General features: G+C 46.2%; 1 protein-coding gene across 1 annotated transcript in view; it reads right to left on the bottom strand.

Annotated features, from left to right (window-relative positions):
- The window catches only part of SPEF2 (sperm flagellar 2), a gene marked incomplete at its 5' end in the record, with an annotated part of 550,273 nt that overhangs the window by 325,030 nt on the left and 198,657 nt on the right, over positions 1-26,586 (bottom strand). Inside the window, 2 exons of the mRNA XM_030191922.1 lie at positions 5,512-5,680; positions 25,580-25,767. Of these exons, the coding sequence (XP_030047782.1) occupies positions 5,512-5,680; positions 25,580-25,767 (357 nt within the window). The remainder of the gene's footprint in view (positions 1-5,511; positions 5,681-25,579; positions 25,768-26,586) is intronic.

The following is a 26,586-nucleotide window of genomic DNA, read 5'->3' as shown; positions in this document are numbered from 1 at the left end:
GGACTGGGGTGAGATGGGACTTGGAATAATTGATGACGAACGCCATTAGCTCCAGCACCTGAATAGTCATTTGCATGGATTCCAGAGTACCGTCCTTCGAGGTGATCTTCACCACCCAATCATCAAGATGAGGAAACACAAGCACTCCCAGTCTGCGTAGTGACGCTGCGACTACAGCTAGGCATTTTGTAAACACTCTGGGTGCAGACGCCAGGCCAAAAGGCAGTACACGTTACTGAAAGTGTTGTGTTCCTAGCCGAAATCGAAGACTCTTCCTGTGAGCTGGAAGTATCGAGATGTGTGTGTAAGCATCCTTTAAGTCCAGAGAGCATAGCCAATCGTTTTCCTGAATCATGGGAAGAAGGGTGCCCATGGAATTCATCCTGAACTTTTCTCGAATAAGAAATTTGTTCAGGGCCCTTAGGTATAGGATGGGATGCATCCCCCCTGTTTTCTTTTGCACAAGGAAGTACCTGGAATAGAATCCCAGCCCTTCTTCCCCTGGTGGACCTCGACCGCTTGGGCCTGTAGAAGGGTAGAGAGTTCCTCTGCAAGTACCTGCTTGTGCTGGGAGCTGTAGGACTGAGCTCACGGTGGGCAATTTGGAGACTTGGATTCCAGATTGAGGGTGTATCCTAACCAGACAATTTGAAGAACCCACCAGTCGGAGGTTATAAGAGGCCACCTTTGGTGAAAAAACATTAACCTCCCCCCAACCGGCAAGCCGTCCGGTACGGACACGTTTATTGAGGCTATGCTGAAATGGAGCCAGTCAAAAGCCCGTCCCTTGCTTTTGCTGGGAAGCCGCACTGGCCTTAGGTGCACACTGTTGACGAGAACAAGCGCACTGGGACTGAGCCTGAGCAGGCTGCCGAGAAGCAGGAGTGTGCCTACGCCTAGCATAGGAATAGGGAGCACTCCTCTTCCCTCCAAAAAACCTCTTAGATGAGGAGGTAGTAGCAGAAGACGCCCGGCGGGAGAGAGAATCCATAGCATCATTGTGCTTCTTGATCTGGTCAACTAGGTCCTCTACTTTCTCATCAAAAAGGTTATCCCCCCGGCAAGGAACATCCGCCATCCGCTGCTGGACAAAATGATCCAGGTCAGAGACATGCAGCCATGGGCACCAATCCTGGATGCCACATCAAAAGTGTCGAATGTACCCCTGGCCAGGAATTTTCAACACGCCTTCTGCTGCCTGACCACCTGGTGAAAAGGCTCGGCCTGCTCCGGAGGGAGCTCATCACGTACTTATCTGAACCTTCACTATCCAAGCTGTATTGGACACAGATACAAATCAACCTCTGCATCCAATTTCTCTTACTTAAGTACGCAAATGTGGAATGCATTACCGAAGAGTGTGAAAACGATGCACGACTATCAAAACTTCAAGCAAAGTTTAAAGACCTATCTGTTTTGAAAGGCCTACCCTATTGATTCTACTTAAATGCCTCAACTCTACAATGCATCTATACATGTACATTGCAATGGACATTTTATTTCTTATTTCCTTGTCCCTTATTGTACCCATTTACCCCTACCTTACTTGACCCTTTTTCTAATTGTATTTGTTTAATACCTACCGTACTTGGCGTTCACCATTATGGTATTTGTAAGCCACATTCAGCCTGCTAATATGTGGGAAAATGAGGGATACAAATGTTAGAAATAAATAAATAAAGCCAAGCTGGACAGTTGCCTCACGAAGTTCTGCAAGTGGACGCTCGTGAAGAGCTGGTATGTCTGGATCTTGGCAGTGAGCATAGTGGCCTGATACGTCTTCCTCCCAAAAGAGTCCAAGGTTCTAGATTCTCTCCCTGGGGGCGCTGAGACATAGTCCCTAGTGCTCTTGGCTCTTTTGAGGGTGGAGTCCACCACCATGGAATTGTGAGGTAGCTGAGACCTCATTAGTCCAGGCTCACCGTGGATCCGATATTGGGATTCAGTTTTTTTCGGGATCACGGGATTAGACAGATGGAATGACCAGTTTTGCATAAGGACTTCCTTCAGTACATTATGCAAAGGAGCCGTTGCAGCCTCTCTAGGTGGAGAAGGATAATTCAGGACCTCGAGCATCTCAGCCCTGGGCTCATCCTCAACCTTCACAAGGAAGGGAATAGCTGCAGCCATTTCCCGGACAAAGGAGGTAAAGGATAGACTCTCCGGTGGAGAAAGTCTCCTTTCTGGTGGAGTGGAAGGTTCAAAGGGAATCCCATAGGACCATCAGAAGAAAAGTACCTGGGATCTTCCTCTTCTTCTCACGAACGCTCATCTTCAGTATCAGACAAGACATCCCTCAAAGCAGTCCGAAACTGAGCCTGCCTCGACTCCGAGGAACAACATCCTCGATGGCGGTGCCGAAAAGTCGACACCCACCTCGACTCCGGAGAAGCTTCCTCCACAGGCATCAAAGGGGAGTCGACCTGGCTGCACCGAGGTCGGGGACCTCACCACAGGCGAAGGGCAAGATGCCGCTGCAGCAGACACTACGGAAGGCGCAAGCACCCCCAACACCGAAGCAGACTGGTGCAGCAATCCTTCCAGAAGCTCTGGAAGCAGGGCCCTGATGCGTTCGTTGAGAGTCGCCGTCGGACAAGGCTGCAGGGTCGGTAAAGGAGCCGGTGGCAGAATCTGTCAAGGCACGGAAGCAGGTACCGGGCTGCCAGAAGACCGACGCATCGGCACCTCCTGAATAGAGGGGGAGCAATCCTCTCGGCACCAACTCTTCTCGGGTGCCAATTCCCTCAACGCCCCGGTGCTCCCAGCACCATGTGTCGAAGGAGAACGATGATGGTGCTTCTTCGGCTTCGCTCGACGCCCGACATCGAGACATCTCGGTACCAATGAGGAGGACGTGGAATCCTCATGCCTCCTAGGGGCCGGGTTCTGACGAAGGTCGGTCCCTGGGGGCCTGCATAGCAGGAAGCCTCGAGGAAGGTGGAGACCCACTCAATGCCTCACTACTCCCAGTGCGAATTGGTCTTTCAGCAGCCATTATCTCCGCTCCTGACGCCGATGCTTCCCTCGATGTCGATGCCGCCGACCTCGGTACTGAAGTCGACGTCGAAGGACCGGACCGAGCCCCAAAAAGCTTCTCTTGTTGGGTTTCTCGAGATGCTTGGGTCTGTTTCTTCATACGAAGACACAGACTACAAGCGGCTGGGCTATGGTCAGGCCCAAGGCACTGGATACACCAGGCGTGGGTATCGGTACCTGAGATGGTCAGGTTGCACAGAGTACGTTTGAAGCCGCTGGGTGTCTTTGATGACATGGAAGGAAAAACGGCTTCGGCGAAATCAAAAGACACTATTGTGCCTGCTAAAAGAAAAAGGCACGAAAATAAGGGAAAAAAGCCGGCCGCGTCAAAAAAGAAAGGAAACTTTAAAAGGGAGAAAAGCTAACAAAAGTAATAGGAAAAGGACTTTCTACTTTTTTTTTTTTTAACGATAATATTTGAAGGAAAAAAATTGAATACAAAAATGAAGACTGGGCCTGAGAGGAACAATGAAAAACAACACCGCACCCAACGAGGAGAAAAAACAACTGAGGGAACGCGCTCACACGATGGGCGGGAAATCGGTCCGCGCATGTGTGGTGCGCACTGCACGCACCAGAAGACTCTGGCAAAATTCTTTTTATTTTTTTGCTGACAACATGCCGATTCCTGGGCCGACACGGACGTTGACCCACATGTGATAACAAGCAGCCTGCTTGTCCTTGGAGAATAAACTGTTTCCTGGTGAGTTCATCTTAACTGTTGTTGTAATCTGCCTTGGGAAGCCGTGGGGCTCATTTTCAAAGCACTTAGACTTTAGTTCCGGTTGTTATAAAGATGGAATAGACTGAAAGAGGCAGGGCCAGGAAGTTTGGGGTTCCTTTAGGCTGCCACTGCTGCAGTTGCATTCACAGTCAGTCACCAGCAGAAGGGCAGCTTGTTTGGGAGGGCAATGCCCCCCTCGCCCCCCCAAACTACGCCCATGCTAGAGGGAGGCATATGGATCATCTGCACCATAGACAGAGTGAAAGGACCCTTTTTTGTTGTATTCAAAAGTGCTCCTAATGTTTCTTTACTGCTGACATAGGTGTTGTCCCCTACCCTAAGGATTTTAACTGGCCCTACCCTAGGCCTGCCCTAGCCCCGCCCTACCCCAATACCTACCTTTTGCCTCCTTTGTCATCAACTATGCAAAAGGGCAGGTAAGTATCGCTACTGAACACTGGCAGGCAGCTAAGTACAAGGATATTCAGTGCAAATACCCAGATAGAAACTGGCACTGTATATCTGGGTCTAATTCAGCTAATGGTGATCAATGATTAAAGAAATGCTGTCTGCTGCCAGCTGAATTCTGCCCTTTAAATTTTCAGCTGATATGGCTTCTTGGCACATAAACAAAAATTATCTGGTGCACAGTATTATAAACAGAGGGCTGAAAGGGAAAAATAGTAGGAGACGCAGGCAGATTTTGAGGGAAATGTAAGATATTAAGGTCTACAGAACATGAACATTAGAGAATAGGAAGGAGTGGTCAAATTGAGATATGAGTGGACAAAGAGGCAGTTTGTTTATTTCAGAAGTGTCTGGCAGTGCCATCTGGGGTGCCATCATAATTTGAATACTTGTGTTTCTCTATAGCAAATTCTAAAGGGAAAGATCCTTTCTCCATTGTTGGGGAATGCGGAGTGTGTGTGTGTTACAGACCTGGATGTGCAGTTTTAATTATTTATTTTTTTGTAATCCACCCAGAACATTGTGAATTGATAGGCTATACCTGTCCAATCTGTACAGAATCTAGACTTCACTCCCACATAAAAGAATTAATTGTATGATGATATCAATTATAATAGGAATTTACTAGCTAGCTGAAACTGGCTGGTGATGCAACATAATCAGAAGTGGTCAATCAGACATCAGTGGCCAATCAGAGCTGGATTTGCATTTCACTTCAGGAACTGGTTAATATCCTGCTCTTCTCCCTATTGATTGTGGCTGGAGCTAGCCAAGAGCTGATTCTGGACTTGCTGGAACAGTAAAGGGAGTTTGTGAGGTAGGATGCAGAATCTACACATGCATAGCTAAGTAGAGAGGCAGAACATGGCTGTAGCTGTAGCAATGTAGGAAGGTGCTTGTTTATAGAGGAAGAAGCACCCTGGGATCTAACTCTATAGAGAGTACTGTAGATCCAAAAACTGAGGAAGAAATGGCACTTAAGTTTCAGTACCATCTTCCTGTTGGTACAAGAGCCCTACAACTTGTGCAACTCATACTTCCTGTTGGTGCAAGAGCCCTAAAACTTGTGCAACTCATACTGCAAAACTGGCCATAAAAGAAACACTCACCTCAGGACACTGTAACCCTTTCAAGTGGCCTTGGATATCAATCATTTACCTTAAGTACTTTGTAACTGAGAAATGATTTCTTCTTTCATTAAACAACATGGAAGTTTATTTCCAGATCAGATTTAAACAGGTTAGAAAATGTCATACATAATACATTTATTCCATTAAGTGTACCTTGTAGTCCTCAAAACCCTTCTCATCTAACAGTTCTTGCTTTTCTAGCTCCACAAGCTGTTCTGAAGTTGGCTGAGAAGGTAAGGGGTCAATGGATGCTTGTGCATAGATTGATTTTCCAGTAAAAAACAGTTCCTTCCATTCACGCATTAGTTGAAATGGGATTAAACTGTAAAGAAAACAAAATTATCATCTCTTTGATAACAATGTAGTAAAAGATTAATAGGGTTGATATTTAAAAATGATCTAACTTTTAGATTTCTTCAGATATAGCTTGTGCCTTTTCAATGGTAGCTCAGAGTGAGCTCATTCAGGTACAGTATTTATTTAATACATACTTCCTTCCCTCCATTTTTAGCCTACAAAACTAGTACCAGCCCATTCTATGTGGTCTACATATAAACATTCATTAAATATCACATACAAATAGTAAAATTATGTCTTACCTGATCATTTTCTTTCCTTTAGTCATAGCAGATGAATCCAGAAACTGATGGGTTATGACCATCTACCAGCAGGAGGAGATAAGAGTGCAAAACTGAATTCCCTCAGATAGGACGGTAAGGCTCCTTGTGATTCACTATTTCTCATAATCAAGCAAAGCACATAACAGAGGAATGTAGAATTCATTCAAATCAAATCTAACAGATTCAACCTGCAGACACAACTGACAAAAAACAACTCAACCAACAGCCCCCAGAAAATTATGGGCAGGATCCTGAATTCATCTGCTATGACTAAAGGAAATAAAATGATCAGGTAAGACATAATTTTATTTTCCTTAGCATCAGAGCAGATGAATCAAGAAACTGATGGGATGTAACAAAGCAGTTCTAAACCGGAGTACAAATTATATCGTAGTGATACGGTGGAACGAATTGGTGGAGGGGTAGCATTGTATATTAACGAGAGCCTTGAATCAAACAGATTGAAAATTCTGCAGGAAACAAAACATTTCTTGGAATCACTGTGGACTGAAATTCCATGTGTAAAGGGGAAAAGGATAATGATAGGAGTGTACTACCGTCCACTTGGCCAGGATGAACAGACGAACGCAGAAATGTTAAAGGAAATTAGGGACGCAAACAAACTGGGCAACACAATAATAATGGGTGATTTCAATTACCCCGATATTGACTGGGTAAATGTAACATGGGGACACACAAGGGAGGTAAAATTCCTTGATGAAATCAAGGACAGCTTTATGGAGCAGCTGGTACAGGAACCGATGAGAGAAGGAAAACTTCTAGACCTAGTCCTTACTGGAGCACATGATCTGGTGCGGAAGGTAATGGTGCTGGGGCCGCTTGATAACAGTGATCATAATATGATCGGATTTGATATTAGCTTTGAAGTAAGTATATATAGAAAATCAAATACATTAGCGTTTAACTTTAAAAAAGGAGACTATGATAAAATGAGAAGAACGGTGGAAAGAAAACTTAGAGGAGCGACTGCGAGGGTCAAAAATTTACATCAGGCGTGGATGCTGTTCAAAAACACCATCCTGGAAGCCCAGGCCAAATATATTCCGCGTATTAAAAAAGGAGAACGGAAGACCAAACGACAGCCAGTGTGGTTAAATAGTGAGGAGAAGGAAGCTATTAGAGCTAAAAGGAAATCCTTCAGAAAATGGAAGAAGGAACCGACTAAAAATAATAAGAAACGGATAAGGAATGTCAAGTCAAATGCAAAGCGCTGATAAGGAAGGCTAAGAAGGACTTTGAAAAAAAGATTGCGATGGAGGCAAAAACACATAGTAAAAATTTAAAAGTAGGAAGCCGGCAAAAGAATCGGTTGGTCCGCTAGATGATCGAGGAGTAAAAGGGGCGATCAGGGAAGACAAAGCCGTAGCGGAGAGATTAAATGAATTCACTTCAGTCTTCACCGAGGAAGATTTGGGTGGGATATCTGTGCCGGAAATGGTATTCGAAGCTGACGAGTCGGAGAAACTTAATGAATTCTCTGTAAACCTGGAGGATGTAATGGGGCAGTTCTCCAAACTGAAGAGTAGCAAATCTCCTGGACCGGATGGTTTTCATCCCAGAGTACTGATAGAACTGAAAAATGAGCTTGCATAGCTATTGTTAGAAATATGTAATTTATCCTTAAAATCGAATGTGGTACCGGAAGATTGGAGGGTGGCCAATGTTATGCGGAATTTTAAAAAAGGTTCCAGAGGAGATCCGGGAAATTATAGACTGGTGAGTCTGATGACACTTGAGCGCGCAGTCCACAGCCGCTGCCTTGATTTTCTCTCCTCTCATGCCATCCTTGATCCGCTTCAATCCGGTTTTCGCCCTCTTCACTCGACAGAAACAGCACTTTCTAAAGTCTGTAATGACCTGTTCCTTGCCAAATCCAGAGGCCACTACTCCATCCTCATCCTCCTGGATCTATCCGCCGCTTTTGACACTGTCAATCATGACTTACTTCTTGCCACACTGTCCTCATTTGGGTTCCAGGGCTCTGTCCTCTTCTGGTTCTCCTCCTATCTCTCCCACCGCACCTTCAAAGTTCACTCTCATGGATCTTCCTCCACCCCCATCCCCTTATCTGTTGGTGTTCCCCAGGGATCGGTCCTTGGACCCCTTCTCTTCTCAATCTACACCTCTTCCCTGGGCTCCCTGATCTCATCTCATGGTTTCCAGTATCATCTCTATGCTGATGACACCCAACTGTATCTCTCCACACCAGACATCACCGCGGAGACCCAGGCAAAGGTATCGGCCTGCTTATCCGACATTGCTGCCTGGATGTCCAACCGCCACCTGAAACTGAACATGTCCAAGACCGAGCTTATCGTCTTTCCACCAAAACCCACTTCTCCTCTTCCTCCACTTTCTATCTCAGTTGATAACACCCTCATCCTCCCCGTCTCATCTGCCCGCAACCTCGGAGTCATCTTTGACTCCTCTCTCTCCTTCTCTGCGCATATCCAGCAGATAGCCAAGACCTGTCGCTTCTTCCTCTTTAACATCAGCAAAATTCGCCCTTTCCTCTCTGAACACACCACCCGAACTCTCGTCCACGCTCTCATTACCTCTCGCCTGGACTACTGCAACTTACTCCTCACCGGCCTCCCACTTAGCCATCTATCCCCCCTTCAGTCTGTTCAGAACTCTGCTGCACGTCTCATATTCCGCCAGAACCGATATACTCATATCACCCCTCTCCTCAGGTCACTTCACTGGCTTCCGATCAGATACCGCATTCAATTCAAGCTTCTCCTTCTTACCTACAAATGCACTCAGTCTGCTGCCCCTCACTACCTCTCTACCCTCATCTCCCCTTACGTTCCCGCCCGTAACCTCCGTTCACAGGATAAATCCCTCCTCTCAGTACCCTTCTCCACCACCGCCAACTCCAGGCTCCGCTCATTCTGCCTCGCCTCACCCTATGCTTGGAACAACCTTCCTGAACCCTTACGCCAAGCCCCCTCCCTGCCCGTCTTCAAGTCTTTGCTTAAAGCCCACCTCTTCAATGCTGCGTTCGGCACCTAACCCTTACCGTTCAGTGAATCCAGAATGCCCCAATTTGACTGCCCCTATCGGACCGACCGTTCACTTGTCTATTAGATTGTAAGCTCTTTGAGCAGGGACTGTCTCTCTTTGTTAAATTGTACAGCGCTGCGTAACCCTAGTAGCGCTCTAGAAATGTTAAGTAGTAGTAGTAGTAGTAGTAGTATGTCGGTGCTGGGCAAAATGGTAAAGACTATTATTAAGAACAAAATTACAGAGCATATTGAAAAGCATGGATTAATGAGGCAAAGTCAACATGGATTTAGTGAAGGGAAATCTTGCCTCACCAATCTACTACATTTCTTTGAAGGGGTGAACAAACATGTGGATAAAGGGGAGCCGGTTGATATTGTGTATCTGGATTTTCAGAAGGCGTTTGACAAAGTACCTCATGAAAGACTCCAGAGGAAATTGGAGAGTCATGGGATAGGATGTAGTGTTCTATTGTGGATTAAAAACTGGTTAAAAGATAGAAAACAAGAGAGTAGGGTTAAATGGTCAGTATTCTCAATGGAGAAGGGTAGTTAGTGGGGTTCCCCAGGGCTCTGTGCTGGAACTGCTGCTTTTTAACATATTTATAAATGACCTAGAGATGGGAGTAACTAGTGAGGTAATTAAATTTGCTGACGACACAAAGTTATTCAAAGTCGTTAAATCGTGGGACGATTGTGAAAAATGACAAAAGGACCTTACGAGACTGGGTGTCTAAATGGCAGATGACGTTTAATGTGAGCAAGTGCAAAATGATGCATGTGGGAAAGAGGAACCCAAATTATAGCTATGTCATGCAAGGTTCCACTTTAGGAGTCACAGACCAAGAAAGGGATCTAGGTGTCGTCGTTGATGATACGTTGAAACCTTCTGCTCAGTGTGCTGCTGCGGCTAAGAAAGCAAATAGAATGTTAGGTATTATTAGGAAAGGAATGGAAAACAAAAATGACGATGTTATAATGCCTTTGTATCGCTCCATGGTGCGACCGCACCTCGAATATTGTGTTCAATTCTGGTCGCCGCATCTCAAAAAAGATATAGAGGGGCATAATTGAACGTCGCCGGCCAAATAGATCGCCGGCGATCTATTTTGGCGGTGGCGCTACAGCTGGCCGGAACCGTATTATCGAAAAAGATGGCCGGCCATCTTTTTTTTCGATAATACGGTTTAGCCCGGCCAAATGGCAGAGTTCGCCGAGGTTGAGATGGCCGGGTTTATTTTTCAGCGATAATGGAAAGTTATGTCAGCCAACTCAAACCCCGGCCAAATTCAAGGCATTTGGCCGTGGGAGGAGCCAGCATTTTTAGTGCACTGGCCCCCCTGACATGCCAGGACACCAACCAACCACCCTAGGGGTCACTGCACTCAGGGCCGTGCCTAGGGTCTCTGGCGCCCCCCTGCAGACTATCAGTTGGGGCCCCCCCCCCCCCTCGGTGAAAATGATCACGCCCCCCCCCCCCCCCCCGGTGAAAATGATCGCTCACCACTTGCCACACTGACAGGAACTGTCAGCAATATTCTTAGAAACAAATTGCTATACATTGCAAAATAAGATAGCAGATGTAAATTCTCAAAGTGGACATATTCCAAACGCTAAAATGAAAATAAAATGATTTTTTTTTTACCTTTGTTGTCTGGTGACTTTCTTTTTCCGATCATGCTGGCCCAGTATCTGAGTCTGCTGCTATCTGTCCCCTTAACTCCATTTCCAGGGCTTCCTTTCCATTTATTTCTTTACTTTCCTCCTTTCTTCTTCATTTCTTGCTCTATATCCATTTCCAGCAATTTCTTCTCTCTCCCTGGGTCCTGCCCTCCCATCCATGTCCATTCTTGTCCCTCTCTGCCCTTCCCTCCTCCATCCATAGCCAGCAATCCTCCTCTCTCCCCTCCCCTCCATTTCCAGCAATTTGTCCTCTCCCTGGGCCCCCATGTCCATCCTTGTACCTCTCTGCCCTTCCCTCCTCCATCCATAGCCAGCAATCCTCCTCTCCTCCCCTCCCCTCCATTTCCAGCAAATTGTCCTCTCCCTGGGCCCCCATGTCCATCCTTGTCCCTCTCTGCGCTTCCCTCCTCCTCCATCCATAGCCAGCAATCCTCCTCCCCTCCATTTCCAGCAATTTGTCCTCTCCCTGGGCCCCCATGTCCATCCTTGTCCCTCTCTGCCCTTCCCTCCTCCATCCATAGCCAGCAATCCTCCTCTCTCCCCTCCCCTTCCAGCAATTTGTCCTCTCCCTGGGCCCTGCTGCTGCCCTCCCATCCATGCCCTCCCATCCATGCCTGTCAGCAATTCTCTCCCCTGCTCTGCCCTCTCCCCTCCTGACCAGTGATTTCTTCTCTCTCCCTGCCCTGCATCCATACATGGCCAACAATTCTCCTCTCCCCTGCCCTCCCCCCTACATGTTGCAGGCTGCAGCATTTTTGCGAGGCAGCTCTGGCTCTCCCTCCTTCCTTCCTTGGTTCCCGCACTGGCTCCCCGATCAGCAGCCCCCCCCCCCCCCCCCCCCGCGTGTTTTAACCTTTACGCGATGTCAATCAATGAAGAACGCACAACAGACTCGTTTCCAGCTTCTCTCTTCACACAGTGTCCCGCCCTCGCGGGAACAGGAAATGCATCATCGCTGACGCTGAAGGCGGGACACTGTGTGAAGAGAGAACTGGAAACGAGTCTGGTGTGCGTTCTTCATTGATTGACATCGCGTAAAGGTTAAAACACGCGGGGGGGGGAGGGGGCTGCTGATCGGGGAGCCAGAGCGGAAACTAAGGAAGGAAGGAGGGAGAGCCCGAGCTGCCTCGCAAAAGCGCTACGCTTGTGAGGGCAGCAGGGACGTCCGAAGTCCACGATTGGGCTGGGGCGCCGGGGCGAGGGTAAGCACCGCGGCGGCGCCCTCCAGAGGTGGGCGCCCCCCTGCGGCGCTTACCTCGCTTACTGCATCGGCACGGCCCTGACTGCACTGGACTTCAGAAAAGCTCCCACGTGCATAGCTCCCTTACTTTGGGAGCTGAGCCCCCCAAACCCACTACCCACAAATGTACTGCACCCACTAAAATTGTTCCAGGGACCTGTATACAGCCTCTAGGACTTATTGCTGCTGTATAACTTTGGCATACAAGTTCACACCTGAAGACTAATCTCTCTGAAAAAGTCCTTTCTTGAAATAAGCACGTTTACTCACAGTTAACTGCAGATCAGAGGTTGTGCCCCACTGGCAAAGAGTCCCCTGGTACTAAGATTAGCAATAGGTCAGAGCTGGCACTATTGGTGTACAATGCCCTCTTTCAGCACCATTCAAGGTAAGAACTACGTTCTCTGACGTGGGTAACACAGGAAATGGATCTAAAAGTGGCTTACAAAAATGGCCACTACCGCATGGACTACAACAGGAAACAAAACAGGGCACACTCTGACCCAGTTAGCAGGGGGGGAAAAGCACCATGGGAGTAGAGCCCAGTACCCTACACTCACCACAATGCATTGCTAATGTGACTCTGCAGGGCACCTAACAGAAAAGGTGTCACACTCACCCGAGAGCCACATCGCAAACAGGGAAAGGCTGTCGGAGGATACAACACATTCTGCTGTCATGGAGGTGGGTACGGCATTTGAGGCTGGCATACAGGCTGGCAAAAAAGGTTTTTAGTTTTATTTTTTTAGTTTGGAAGGGGATTGGTGACCACTGGGGGAGTATGGGGAGGTCATCCCCCATTCCCTCCAGTGGTCATCTGGTCAGTTGGGACACCTTTTTGAGGCTTGGTTGTGAAAATAAAAGGACCAAGTAAAGCCAGCGAAATACTGCTTAACGCCGCTTTTTTTTTTTCCATTATCGGCTAAAGCCGGCCATCTGGTAGCCACGCCCATGCCCGCCCATGTCCCGCCTTCACTAATCTACCGACACGCCCCCTTGAACATTCGCCAGCGAAGCGACGGGAACGCGGCGAGGCTGTCAAAAATGCCGCTTTCGATTATACCGATTTCGCCGCTTTTAAAAAATCGCCGGCCATCTCCCGATTTGTGTCGGAAGATGGCCGGCGATCACTTTCGATTATAAGCTGGATAGTGGAATTAGAAAAGGTGCAGAGAAGGGCGACAAAAATGTACTTATGATTTTGCAATTGCAAATCTTGTCAAACAAACAGAAGATCATCTCATCTTAAATTTTGCTGTTCAGTGAACATAAAACAAAAAAAACTTTATTCAAAAAAGGGGGGGCATTGATAAAGAGTAGTCATTATGTACAGCGCTTTATAAGTGAGCCGCCTCTGCGGCTAGTTTCACCAAAATCTAGCTCGGCTGAACGGACAGACTACACTGAACTCTTTTACCCCCTTTCTAATTTCTTATTGCTATTTTTACATTTGTAGGGGTTCTTATCTAGGCATCCAATATATTATTCTAAATTTTTGAATGGACTGACTTCCTTTATTTTTTGAGTTCAGTGAATATCTATATAAATAAAATCCCCCCTCAGACGTTCTGAAGCTTACTCCATCTGTCCTGAACTCCTGTCCTCCTGGTAGGCTAGGCTATTCGGACTACTCACCCTCAGTCTCAGCCACTCCCATCTGGGCCGTAGGCCACGCCCCATCTGCACATAAAAAGCACCCTCTGAGGCTTCAACAGTTCGTATGTTCGAAGCTCTGTAACCATTTTTAAGCACACTACACCTCTGCCCCGCCCTGACCTATCAGAGAAGGGAGGAGTGTCACAGCTGCACCGCTCTGACCTATCAAAGGGAACTGAAACAGGAAAAGGGAGGAGCGTCACACCGAATGACGGACCTATCAGAGGGAAGTCAAATAGAAGAAGGGAGGAGCGTCAGAGGCCAAGGGGACGGCCGTATCTACGTCTCATAGGTTTCCTTGCTTTCTTTTCGTGTATTGCAGCTGCAGCCACTTAGGTAAGTCTAGCAAGCCTGTCAGCTACTGAATACAGAAAGCACAAGATAGCATGTGGGAACTTGCTCCATTTTGTTCTCTGGAATGCAGTGATTATTATACAAATGGTCTTGCTTTCATTATTTTGGTAGGGGTTGCCTTCATAACTGTCCACAGTCCCCCCAGTCTTGACACCTGACAGGGGGGACAGGGAAGGACACTCAGTGTCTCACATATGCACTCGCACACACTCATTCTCACATACACACACGCTCTCTCACAGACACACTCACACCCACTCTCTGTCACACACACACACTTGCACATTCTCACTCTCACACAGTCACTCTCACACTCTCTCAAACATACACACTCCGCGCAAAACCTTGCTAGCGCCCATTTCATTTCAGCCAGAAACAGGCCTTTTTTACTAGTCCTATATAATAAAACGCACCTCCAACATTCTGAAGCTGACTACAAGGCTGAGGCATTCCTGCTCTCTGTATCCATCTCCTGAATTGACATCACGTACTTCCGGGTTCGTCACAAGCAGAAGTGACCAACCACACAAGGTTTCTCGGCTTCAGAATGTTGGAGGTGCATTCTATTAAATAGGATTGGTCAGTTCCTTGAAGCACAGCCAGAGCTCAGCGTCCATCCTGCACAGTAACGCTCAGACCAGTGGCGTAGCCAGACAGCCAATTTTGGGTGGGCCTGAGCACAAAGTGGGTGGGCACAAAATTTTCTCTCTCCCCCCTCTCCCCAAAATTGGCTGTCTGGCTACCCACTGCCCCGAACCACCCCCCCAAGCCACCGCTGCAGGTTTCTCCGGCACCACCTACCGGCACCCAATGGGCCTTCTTTCCCTTCCCTCCGTCGGGCAGCGCCAGCCTAACTATACAACAAAGCTGCATGGCACCGGGTCCGTCAGCATGCTGCTGCTAGCTCCTACCTTGTCAGCTTTCGGCAGAGGTGTTAGTTCTGCTGCTAAATCTGCAGCGGATCCATGCGGTGCCAGGGCTGTCTCTCTGTACGCTGCTGCGACTGCTTCCTCTGCGCTAGCCCCGCCTCACCTCCGATACTCTTTCTGAAGAGGTGGGGCTAGCGCAGAGGAAGCAGTTGCAGCAGCGTACAAAGAGACAGCCCTGGCACCGTGTGGATCCGCTGCAGATTTAGCAGCAGAACTAACACCTCTGCTGAAAGATGACAAGGTAGGAGCTAGCGGCAGCATGCTGACGGACCCGGTGCCATGCAGCTTTGTTGCATAGTTAGGCTGGCGCTGCCCGACGGAGGGAAGGGAAAGAAGGCCCATTGGGTGCCGGTAGGATGCTGACGGACCCGGTGCCGTGCAGCTTTGTTGTAACAAAGTAACATAGTAGATGACGGCAGAAAAGACCTGCATGGTCCATCCAGTCTGCCCAACAAGATAGCTCATATGTGCTACTTTTTGTGTATACCCTACTTTGATTTGTACCTGTGCTCTTCAGGGCACAGACCGTATAAGTCTGCCCAGCACTATCCCCGCCTCCCAACCACCAGCCCCGTCTCCCAGCCACCGGCTCTGGCACAGACCGTATAAGTCTGCCCAGCTCTATCCTCGCCTCCCAACCACCAGCCCCGTCTCCCAGCCACCGGCTCTGGCACAGACTGTACACGTCTGCCCAGCACTATCCCCGCCTCCCAACCACCAGTCCCGCTTCCCACCACCGGCTCTGGCACAGACCGTATAAGTCTTCCCAGCACTATCCTCACCTCCCTACCTCCAGCCCCGCCTCCCGATCTTGACTAAGCTCCTGAGGATCCATTCCTTCCTCACAGGATTCCTTTATGCTTATCCCACGCAAGTTTGAATTCCGTTACTGTTTTCATTTCCACCACCTTCCGCGGGAGGGCATTCCAAGCATCCACTACTCTCTCCGTGAAAAAATACTTCCTGACATTTTTCTTGAGTCTGCCCCCCCTTCAATCTCATTTCATGTCCTCTCGTTCTACTATCTTCCCATCTCCGGAAAAGGTTCGTTTGCGGATTAATACCTTTCAAATATTTGAACGTCTGTATCATATCACCCCTGTTTCTCCTTTCCTCCAGAGTATACATGTTTAGTTCAGCAAGTCTCTCCTCATACGTCTTGTAACGCAAATCCCATACCATTCTCGTAGCTTTTCTTTGCACCACTTCAATTCTTTTTACATCCTTAACAAGATACGGCCTCCAAAACTGAACACAATACTCCAGGTGGGGCCTCACCAACGACTTATACAGGGGCATCAACACCCCCTTTCTTCTGCTGGTCACACCTCTCTCTATACAGCCTAACAACCTTCTAGCTACAGCCACTGTAGACACTGTTTCGTCGCCTTCAAATCCTCAGATACTATCACCCCAAGATCCTGTACCTATCAGACTCTCCCCGCCTAACACATACGTCTCCCGTGGTAAAGTTTGCCTATTTGCGGATGATATTAAGATCTGTAACAGAGTGGACACCCGGGAGGGAGTGGAAAACATGAAAAAGGATTTGAGGAAGCTAGAAGAATGGTCTAAGGTTTGGCAATTAAAATTCAATGCGAAGAAATGCAAAGTGATGCACTTATTCCCTAAGTGCATCACTTTGCATTTCTTCGCATTGAATTTTAATTGCCAAACCTTAGACCATTCTTCTAGCTTCCTCAAATCCTTTTTCATGTTTTCCACTCCCTCCCGGGTGTCCACTCTGTTACAGATCTTAATATCATCCGCAAATAGGCAAACTTTACCTTCTAACCCTTCGGCAATGTCACTCACAAATATATTGAACAGAATCGGCCCCAGCACCGATCCCTGAGGTACTCCACTACTCACCTTTCCCTCCTCCGAGCAAATTCCATTCACCACCACCTCTGGCGTCTGTCCGTCAACCAGTTCCTATTCCAGTTCACCACTTCAGGTCCTATCTTCAGCCCATCCAGTTTATTGTACAGTTAGGCTGGCGCGCGCTGCCCGACGGAGGGAGGGGAAAGAAAGCCCATTGGGTGCTCCGTTGCTGGGTGGGCCTGAGCCCAAATTGGGTGGGCCCAGGCCCGCCCAGGCCCACCCGTGGCTACGCCCCTGGCTCAGACACCAGAGAGAGAGAGAGGGGGGGCCTGACACCAGAGAGAGGGAGGGATGGGGGGGCCTAACACCAGAGAGGGGGGGGAGGTATCTCTGTCAAACACATACTCTCTCTCTCACACAGTCAATGTATTTCTCTCTCTCACTCTCACACACTCTGTCTCACACTGTATCACATTCACTCTCTATGTGTCACACAGTCACTCACACACTCTCTTGGTCTCATACACTCAGTCTCACAGAGAGTCTGTGTCTCACACACACTCTCTCTCTCTCGCACACACTGTATCTGTGTGAAACACACTCTCTCTCACACTGTGTCTCACATACGCACTTGCACACACTCTCATTCTCACGCACACACACTCTCTCTCTCAGACACACTCATACCCAGACTCCCTCTCCCTCTCACACACTCGCACATTCACTCTCTCTCTCACACACAGTCACTCTCACATACACTCTCTCAAACATACACACTCCGAGGAAAACCTTGCTAGCGCCCGTTTCATTTGTGTCAGAAACAGGCCTTTTTTACTAGTAGCCTATAAGAACAATGGAATTGCCTATGTTTGTTGAAGTGGTTACTAGTCTCCAGCCAAACAGAACGGTGATGAGCTAGGTCACTTTGAAGTGGGAAGCTGATTGCAGTTCTTGGTGAACAGACATATGTCTCTATTACAACAGACTGCTGGTTATCCCGAAGAAAATTTTACATTGGGATAATTATTGTCCACTGGATTGATAAGAGTCTTTAGGGAGGAAGTTTATTTATTTATTTATTTATTTGTTGCATCTGTATCCCACATTTTCCCACCTCTTTGCAGGCTCAATGTGGCTTACAATACATCATGAATGGTGGAAATACATAAGAAAATATACATTTAGTATTACAGGAGGATCTTGGGTAACATGATATTGATAAAACATGATAGTAGTTTAACAAGCAAATATTGTAAGACACTTCTGGATATATGTATAGGAGTTCACATTTGTTGATCTTTGTGGTATGCCTTGTTAAAGAGATGGGTCTTCAGTAGTTTGCGGAAGTTAGTTAGTTCATAGATTGTTTTTAAGTTGCATGGCAGCGCATTCCAGAATTGTGTGCTCAGGTAGGAAAAGGTTGACGCATGCGTTAAGTTTGTATTTTAGACCTTTACAGTTGGGGAAGTGAAGATTAAGGAATGTGCGGGATGATTTTTTTAGCATTCCTGGGTGGTAAGTCTATCAGGTCTGACATGTAGGCTGGGGCGTCTCCGTGAATGATTTTGTGAACTAGGGTGCATATTTTGAACGTGATGCGTTCTTTAAGTGGGAGCCAGTGTAGCTTTTCACGTAGGGGTTTGGCACTTTCATATTTTGTTTTACCGAATATTAGTCTAGCTGCGGTGTTCTGAGCTGTCTGAAGTTTCTTGATTATTTGCTCTTTGCAACCAGCGTAGAGTGCGTTGCAGTAGTCTAGATGACTGAGTACCATTGATTGTACCAGGTTGCGGAAAACGGTCCTTGGGAAGAAAGGTCTTACTCTTTTTAATTTCCACATTGAGTGGAACATCTTTTTGGTTGTGTTTTTCGCATGAGTCTCGAGTTTATGTGTCGATCAATAGTAACTCCAAGAATTTTTAGGGTGTCCGAAATTGGAAGATTCAGTTTTGGTGTTTTAATGGTGGTGAATCTGTTCATGTTATGTTGCGAGGTAAGTATTAGGCATTGGGTTTTTTCTGCATTGAGTTTCAGCTGAAATGCATCCGCCCAAGTATGCATGATATGTAGGCTTTGGTTGATGTCATTGGAAATTTCCTTTAGATCTTGATTAAATGGGATGTAGATCGTTACGTCATCTGCGTATATGTATGGGTTAAGGTTTTGGTTTGATAGTAGTTTGGCTAAGGGTATCATCATTAAGTTGAATAAGGTCAGTGAGAGGGGGGATCCCTGTGGAACTCCGCATTCAGGTATCCATGTAGCTGATGTAGTCAAATTAGATGTCACTTGGTATGATCGTGTGGTTAGGAACCCCTTGAACCAATTGAGAACGTTGCCTCCAATTCCGTAGTACTCGAGGATATGTAGTAGTATCCCATGATCAACCATATCGAAGGCGCCGGACATATCAAATTGTAGAAGTAGTATGTTCTTGCCTGTTGCGATCATTTGTTTAAATTTATTCATGAGAGTAACTAGTACCGTTTCCGTACTATGGTTAGACCGGAATCCTGACTGGGAATCGTGTAGTATTAAAAATTTGTTTAAATAGTTTGTGGGTTGTTTGGTTACCATCCCTTCTGTTAGTTTGGTTATTAAGGGAATGGATGCTACTGGCCTGTAGTTGGTTAGTTCACTAGCACTCTTCTTCGCGTCTTTGGGTATGGGGGTGAGTAGAATGTTTCCTTTCTCCTTCGGGAAGAGTCCAATTTGTAACATATAGTTTACGTGATTCGTGAGGTCTGTTATAAATTGTTCAGGGGCAGATGTCATAAGGTTGTTTGGGCATATGTCTAATTTTCAATGTGATTTGGCTAATCTTTTGAGCGTTTGGGAGATGAGATCCTCTGATAATATCTCAAAGTTGGTCCAGGTTCTGTCTGCTGGGTATACATCAGGGTCTGGCCTTGACTGAAGGGTTGCCACACATTTCATGCTTTTGCATCAATTTTCAAACATATTCTAAGTTTGTTAGAACAGAACAGACAATGATTCCAACTTTGTGAAAGACTCCTTTGTAACTAGACAGAATGATGATGTTAATGAAGATAAAAGATGAAGATGCAAGAGATGAATTAGCATTACTTCTAATGCAGATGGTAATGACAATAATGATGATAAAGTACTCTTTACTAAACAGATTTCAAGTGTTTCAGAGATTCCCTTGATCAGAACCTGTAGACCAGATGCAAAGACATCAGTAATACTGCAACTTGGCCTGATTTGAAGGAACTTCTTATCAGACTGAATAATCCACTTTGTGGTAGTGCAGTTGTTGAACACCTTTTTAGCTATTACTCACAAGTGCACTCGCATGAGTGACATCTTCAAAAATGTAGTTTTACTAAAATCAAAGTGGACTGAATTGTAGAGAAATAAAGTTGTTGGGATAAAAACGTTAACAATAGTTCCATTCATTGTAGTTGTAGTACTTTTACTTTTTACTGAAAAAGTAATACATTAGGCAATAACTTTTTTACTTTTACTTACGTAAATTTTTAATGTGTTTTTCACAGTACCTTTACTTAAGTATTAAAATATGTACTTTGAACACAACACCGGTGGTAAATTACCACTCATGTGCCACAGGGACTGCTCCTTGGTCTAGTTCTTTTAAGAATTTTGGTAAGCGATATTGTGGAAGGGGTTGAGGGGTAAGGTCTGCAACAGGATAGACATTTTGGAAAGTGTGGGTAAAATGAAGAGAGATCTAGTAAATCTTTAAGAATGCTAAGATTTAATGCTAACAAATGGAGGGTCACACATTTGGGCTGCAAAACCTGGAGCGGGACAGTATAGGTATAGAGTAAAGTACATTGGTGCATGAAAGAAAAGCAGGATCTGGGGGGGTGATCCTGTCTGATAAGCTTAATGTGGCCCAGAGTTTTTGTTTTCAGAGGGTACTCTATGGTACTGAGCATCAGAGCCTTTCTGTTGCCTGCTAAAATTGTCCCATATTCCCTGAGTACTGAGTATTAGTGAAAGAATCCAGGTTCTGCATGGTCCAAATCCACACACAGAGAGGGTCCCTACAGGAAAAGCAGTACCTTCAGCCAATCCCCCACACGCCCATGGGGGAATGTGGAGCAGCATACTGCCACCAGAACATAACAGCTCTGCACCTACAAAATGTGGGAGACATGAGCTACAGAGGCCTACAAAGCTGTCTAGACAATAAAAGTAGACACCAAAAAATAATTCTTTTTTTGTTCAGTGATTTGAATATGTTGGCTTTGGGAATCTGAATGTGCAGCATTCTCTTATAGCTTTGTATTTTGTACAGTATAAAATGACATGCATTTCTTTTTCTATTTCAAGCTGCAAAGCTGCAAAAGACTTAAATACAAATCAACTTACGCATCCAGTTTTTCTTACATAAGCACACAACTGTGGAACGCATTACCAAAAACCTTGAAAACGATGTACGACCGCCTAAACTTCCTGAAATCACTAAAAACTAACCTGTTTAAAAAGGCATACCCTACCGATCCAACTTAAATGCCTGATCTCTGCAACACAACCAAACTAAAGTACGTAATGGACATAACACAACTCTTCCGTTCTACGATTCCCTAATGTGGCTGTGCCACATGAACTTTATCTTACCACAACATCACTTTGTATTTGTTCACACCGGAGTCTGCAAATGCCTCTCCAGTACTATGTAAGCCACACTGAGCCTACAAATAGGTGGGAAAATATGGGATACAAATAATCCTGGGGAACTGAGTTTGATTCCCACTGCAGCTCCTTGTGACTCTGGGCAAGTCACTTAACCCTCCATTGCACCTGGTACAAAATAAGTACCTGAATATATGTAAACCGCTTTGAATGTAGTTGCAAAAACCTCAAAAAGGCGGTATATCAAGTCCCATTTCCCTTTCCCTTCCCTAACAAATAAAATAAAAAAATAAAATTTCTATACTGGATCCTACTACTACTACTACTACTTAACATTTCTAAAGCGCTACTAGGGTTACGCAGCGCTGTACAATTTAACATGGAAGGACAGTCCCTGCTCAAGGACTTACAATCTAAAAGACAGGTGTACAATCTAAAGACAAGTGTACAATCTAAAAGACAAGTGTAGAGTCAATCTGATAGGGCAGATAGATTGGGGGGCATACTATATTTCTCGAAAGGTTAGGTGCCGAAAGCAGAATTGAAGAGGTGAGTTTTAAGCAGAGATTTGAAGATGGGTAGGGAGGGGGCTTGGCGTAGGGGTTGAGGAAGATTGTTCCAGGCATAGGGTGAGGCAAGGCAGAATGAGCGGAGCCTGGAGTTGGCAGTGGTGGAGAAGGGTACTGAAAGGAGGGATTTGTTCTGTGAGCGGAGGTTACGGGCGGGAACATAGGGGGAGATGAGGGTAGAGAGGTAGTGAGGAGCCGCAGACCGGGTGCATTTGTAGGTAAGGAGGAGAAGCTTGATTTGTATGCGGTATCTGATCGGAAGCCAGTGAAGTGACTTGAGGAGAGGGGTGATATGAGTATATCGGTTCTGGCGGAATATAAGACGTGCGGCAGCGTTCTGAACAGATTAAAGGGGGGATAGATGGCTAAGTGGGAGGCCGGTGAGGAGTAAGTTGCAGTAGTCAAGGCGAGAGGTAATGAGAGCGTGGACGAGAGTTCGTGTGGTGTGCTCAGAGAGGAAAGGGCGAATTTTGCTGATGTTGAAGAGGAAGAAGTGACAGGTCTTGGCAGTCTGCTGGATATGCGCAGAGAAGGAGAGGGAGGAGTCGAAGATGACTTCAAGGTTGCGGGCAGATGGGACGGGGAGGATGAGGGTGTTATCAACTGAGATAGAGAGTGGAGGAAGAGGAGAAGTGGGTTTAGGTGGAAAGATGAGGAGTTCGGTTTTGGACATGTTCAGCTTCAGGTGGCGGTTGGACATCCAGGCAGCAATGTCGGATAAGCAGGCTAATACCTTGGCCTGGGTCTCCGCGGTGATGTCTGGTGTGGAGAGATATAGCTGGGTGTCATCAGCATAAAGATGATACTGAAAACCATGAGATGAGATCAGTGAGCCTAGGGAAGAGGTGTAGATTGAGAAGGGGTCCAAGGACAGATCCCTGGGGAACTCCAACAGATAGTGGGATGGGAATGGAGGAAGATCCATGAGTGTTCCCTGAAGGTGCGGTGGGAGAGATAAGAGGAGAACCAGGAGAGGACAGAGCCTTGGAACCCAAAAGAGGACAGTGTGGCAAGAAGTAAATCATGATTGAGTGTCAAACGCGGCGGATAGATTGAGGAGGATGAGGATGGAATAGTGGCCTCTGAATTTGGTGAGGAGCAGGTCGTTGCAGACTTTAGAGAGTGCTGTTTCTGTCCTGTGTAGAGGGCGAAAACCGGATTAAAGTGGATCGAGGATGGCATGAGAGGAGAGAAAATCAAGGCAGCAGCTGTGAACGGCGCGCTCAAGTAGTTTGGAGAGGAAGGGTAGGAGAGAGATGGGGCGGTAGTTGGAGGGGCAGGTAGGGTCAAGTGATGTTTTTTTTAGGAGAGGTGTGACTACGGCGTGCTTGAAGGTGTCAGGGACAGTTGCAGTGGAGAGAGAAAAGTTAAGGATGCAACAGATGGAGGGGGTGACAGTATGGGAGATGGTGTTAAGTAGGTTGGTGGGGATGGGATCGGAGGAACAGGTGGTGCATTTCGAGGAGGAAAGAAGGCGGGAGGTTTCATCCTCGGTGATCTCAGGAAAGGAGGAGAAAGAGGCCTGGGTTGGTTGGTTGTGGGAGAGGGTTAAAGGGTGAAGAGGAGGTGGTGGCTTGGTAGTGAACTCAAGGTTGATCTTTTGCACCTTATCGCGGAAGTAGTCAGCCAGTGATTGAGGAGAGAGTGAAGGGGGAGTGGGAGCGGGGGGCACTTTGAGGAGGGAGTTAAGGGTGGTGAAGATGTGGGTTGGAGCTGAGAGAATTGGTCAATTGGGTGTAATAGTCCTATTTTGCAAGGAATAGGGAGGAATGGAAGGAGGATAGCATGAATTTGTAGTGAAGGAAGTCTGAATGGGTACGAGATTTCCTCCAGAGGCGTTCAGCGGATCGGGTGCAGGAGCGAAGGTAACGGATGCAAGGGGTCAGCCATGGCTGGGGATTAGTACGCTTTGTGGGACGGGAGGTGGATGGAGCGAGGGTGTCCAAAGCAGAGGAGAGAGCGGCATTGTAAGCGGAGACCGCTTTGTCTACAGTCTCGGAGGACATGATGGAGGGGAGGAGATTAGAGATGCTAGAGGATAAAGTGGGGGGGTCAATAGCCTGGAGATTCCTGGAGGTGGTGGTTAAAGTTGGACGGGGCGGGGGGGGGGGGTGAAGAAGTGTGAATGTGATCAGGTGATGATCGGAGACAGGAAGAGCAGAAGCGTGGAAATTGGAGGGTGAGCCGGAGGAGAGGACAAGGTCAAGACAATGGCCGTCACGATGAGTAGGGGTGGTGGAGCACAGCTGGAGGTTGAAGGAGGATGTTAGGATGAGGAACTTAGAAGCGTTAGGGTCGGATGGGTCATCAGCATGTATGTTAAAGTCTCCGAGAATGAGGGACGGAGATGAGGGTTCAAGAAAGACGGAAAGCCAAGCATCAAAGTCGGTGAGGAAGGAAGAGAAGGATTTATCAGGGGGGCGGTAGATGAGTGCGACTCTGAGTGGCAGCGGGTAGAATAGCCGGATGGAGTGGGCTTCAAAGGATGAGAAGCAGTGAGACTGCGGTAGGGAGAGGGGTTGGAAACTACAGGAGGGCGAGAGTAGTAGCCCAACGCCTCCACCACGGCCAACTGGGCGGGGAGTGTGGGAGAAGAGATAACCTCCATGGCAGAGGGCCGCGACTAAGGCCGAGTCTTCCGGGGAGATCCAGGTTTCGGTTAGGGCGAGCAGTTGAAGGGAGCGAGAGATGAAGAGATCGTGGGTGAAGGGCAGTTTGTTGCAGACTGAGTGGGCATTCCACAAGGTGGACACCTGCTGTGTTTTACCTTGCCAGAGTAATCTGGATATCCTCCTACATTCCTCTGACCTCATAAGGATAGATTTACACCACATTAGAGTGCACTAAAATGTATTAATCTGTGCTATTACTAGAGGTCTCATTTTATGCAACAGAATTATTAATTCATAACACATATTAAAACTGACAGTGCAGCTAACACAGTGGCACATTTTAGTAAATATAGGCCTTTTGTTTGTTAACGCAAACAACAAATAAAAAGAAACTAGTTTTATGGTACTTTGTTAGGTAATGTTTTCAAACTACCAAAAGAAGCATGATAACTCAAACACATTAAGATACAGTCTTCCCATGATTGAACTTGAAGAGAAAACATTCCTATTATTACATGAATGATAATTATTTGTTTGTTACTCTTCTAATTCACTTATTGCCTGGCAAGGAGTGCAATAATATATTAAAAAAAAAAAAAGAAAAACATTAAAACATCAGTTCCACACTCCCTTGCCTTCCCAGCCTTTTTTTAACAGGTGAATGTTTAAGTTAGGCATTCTAATTTTGTTTTAACTGTTATATACCAATAAAACACCCCCAATGCAAAAACATTAGGCGTTTAACATATAAACACTGGAAAAATACCACTTCCCTTAGTACTTTTTAATCCTCCTTCCCCAGCTTATCTTGTACCCTCCACTCAGTTTCAGTTCCTCTTCTGCACTGACTACTCCTAAGTGACAGAAATGTATATATTTGATTCTATTGGAAAAGATACACACAATAGTAATTATGGTGCCAAAACAATGATAAACAGAGATTTTTTGCAACCTCAAAGAATACCTAATGAGCTGGAAAAAAGTATCAAAATGTATCATTTAAAAAACACTCAATAATAAAATCCCTATTTATAGTACAATGTCATTTAAAATGTTATCACATAAGATCCCCTGAGAGCACTTACTTGTTTGTCAGTTCCCGATATTCTCCTGTTTTCGTTACTAAGTCAATCATACGATCTAGAACTTGCTGACATATCATATAATGCTTTCTGTAACGAGCCTCCGCCCTTTCAGTTGCAATTTTCTCATGAAGTTTTAGCTCCTTACAAATCTGCTCCTCATTGTCAACTTTTGTTTGTTGTGCCAGTGTCTAATAGAATACAACAAACATCTTACAATTAAACCTATACAACAAGAAACATTACTTCTTTCTTCCACAACAGGTAAAGTAGAAGATTCTAGTTATAAACACACAACCTTAGGTCTACTTTGGTGTAACAAAAAGAGCTCAGTAAATTACAGGGATGTAAAGGCTTTTACCTTTAATTACTGAATTCTACTACCATCTTTGCTATTTATTTATTTGTGCAGCTTTTGCTATACCACTATTCAAAGTGTGGTGGTGCACATAATAAACTCAGAGAAGAAAATAGACAACACACACCTGAAACCAACAAATACAATGCACAAGACAAGACACTATAGGATGGGAGAATGAGTATCACAACAATAAAATACCTGTGAGACCAAGTACAAGTACTACTACTACAAATCATTTCTATAGCGCTACCAGTAAACAGCTAACAGAATGAGGAAGGAGAATCATCAAATAGGGGGCCTCAGGATTAAAATATCTCAGAAGCAAATATTAACTGTAACCCTTAGCAAATAACCAAGTCTTCAAAACAGGCTTGAACCTAGTCAGAGATTATTCCAATCGAAGAAATGTGGGAAATTGATTCTAACGCGTAGATGCTAAACATCAGAAAGCAGATGATTGAGAAGAGTCCAGTCCTAAAACAGACATAGATGGAATAACCATAATGTTCATATTAGAAGACTGCAGTAGCCTACAGGAGGAATAAGGAATCAGCAGAGGAGACAGATAAGTTTAGGGTTACCATGTGTCTGGATTTCCCTGGATATGTCCTCCTTTTTAGGGAACTGTTGGGGCTCTGGATGTTTTTTT

The sequence above is a fragment of the Microcaecilia unicolor genome, chromosome 2, assembly GCF_901765095.1.
Source record: "Microcaecilia unicolor chromosome 2, aMicUni1.1, whole genome shotgun sequence".
Taxonomy (NCBI): domain Eukaryota; kingdom Metazoa; phylum Chordata; class Amphibia; order Gymnophiona; family Siphonopidae; genus Microcaecilia; species Microcaecilia unicolor.
The sequence above is the reverse complement of the archived record's forward strand: the minus strand, read 5'-3'. Positions and strand labels throughout refer to the sequence as shown.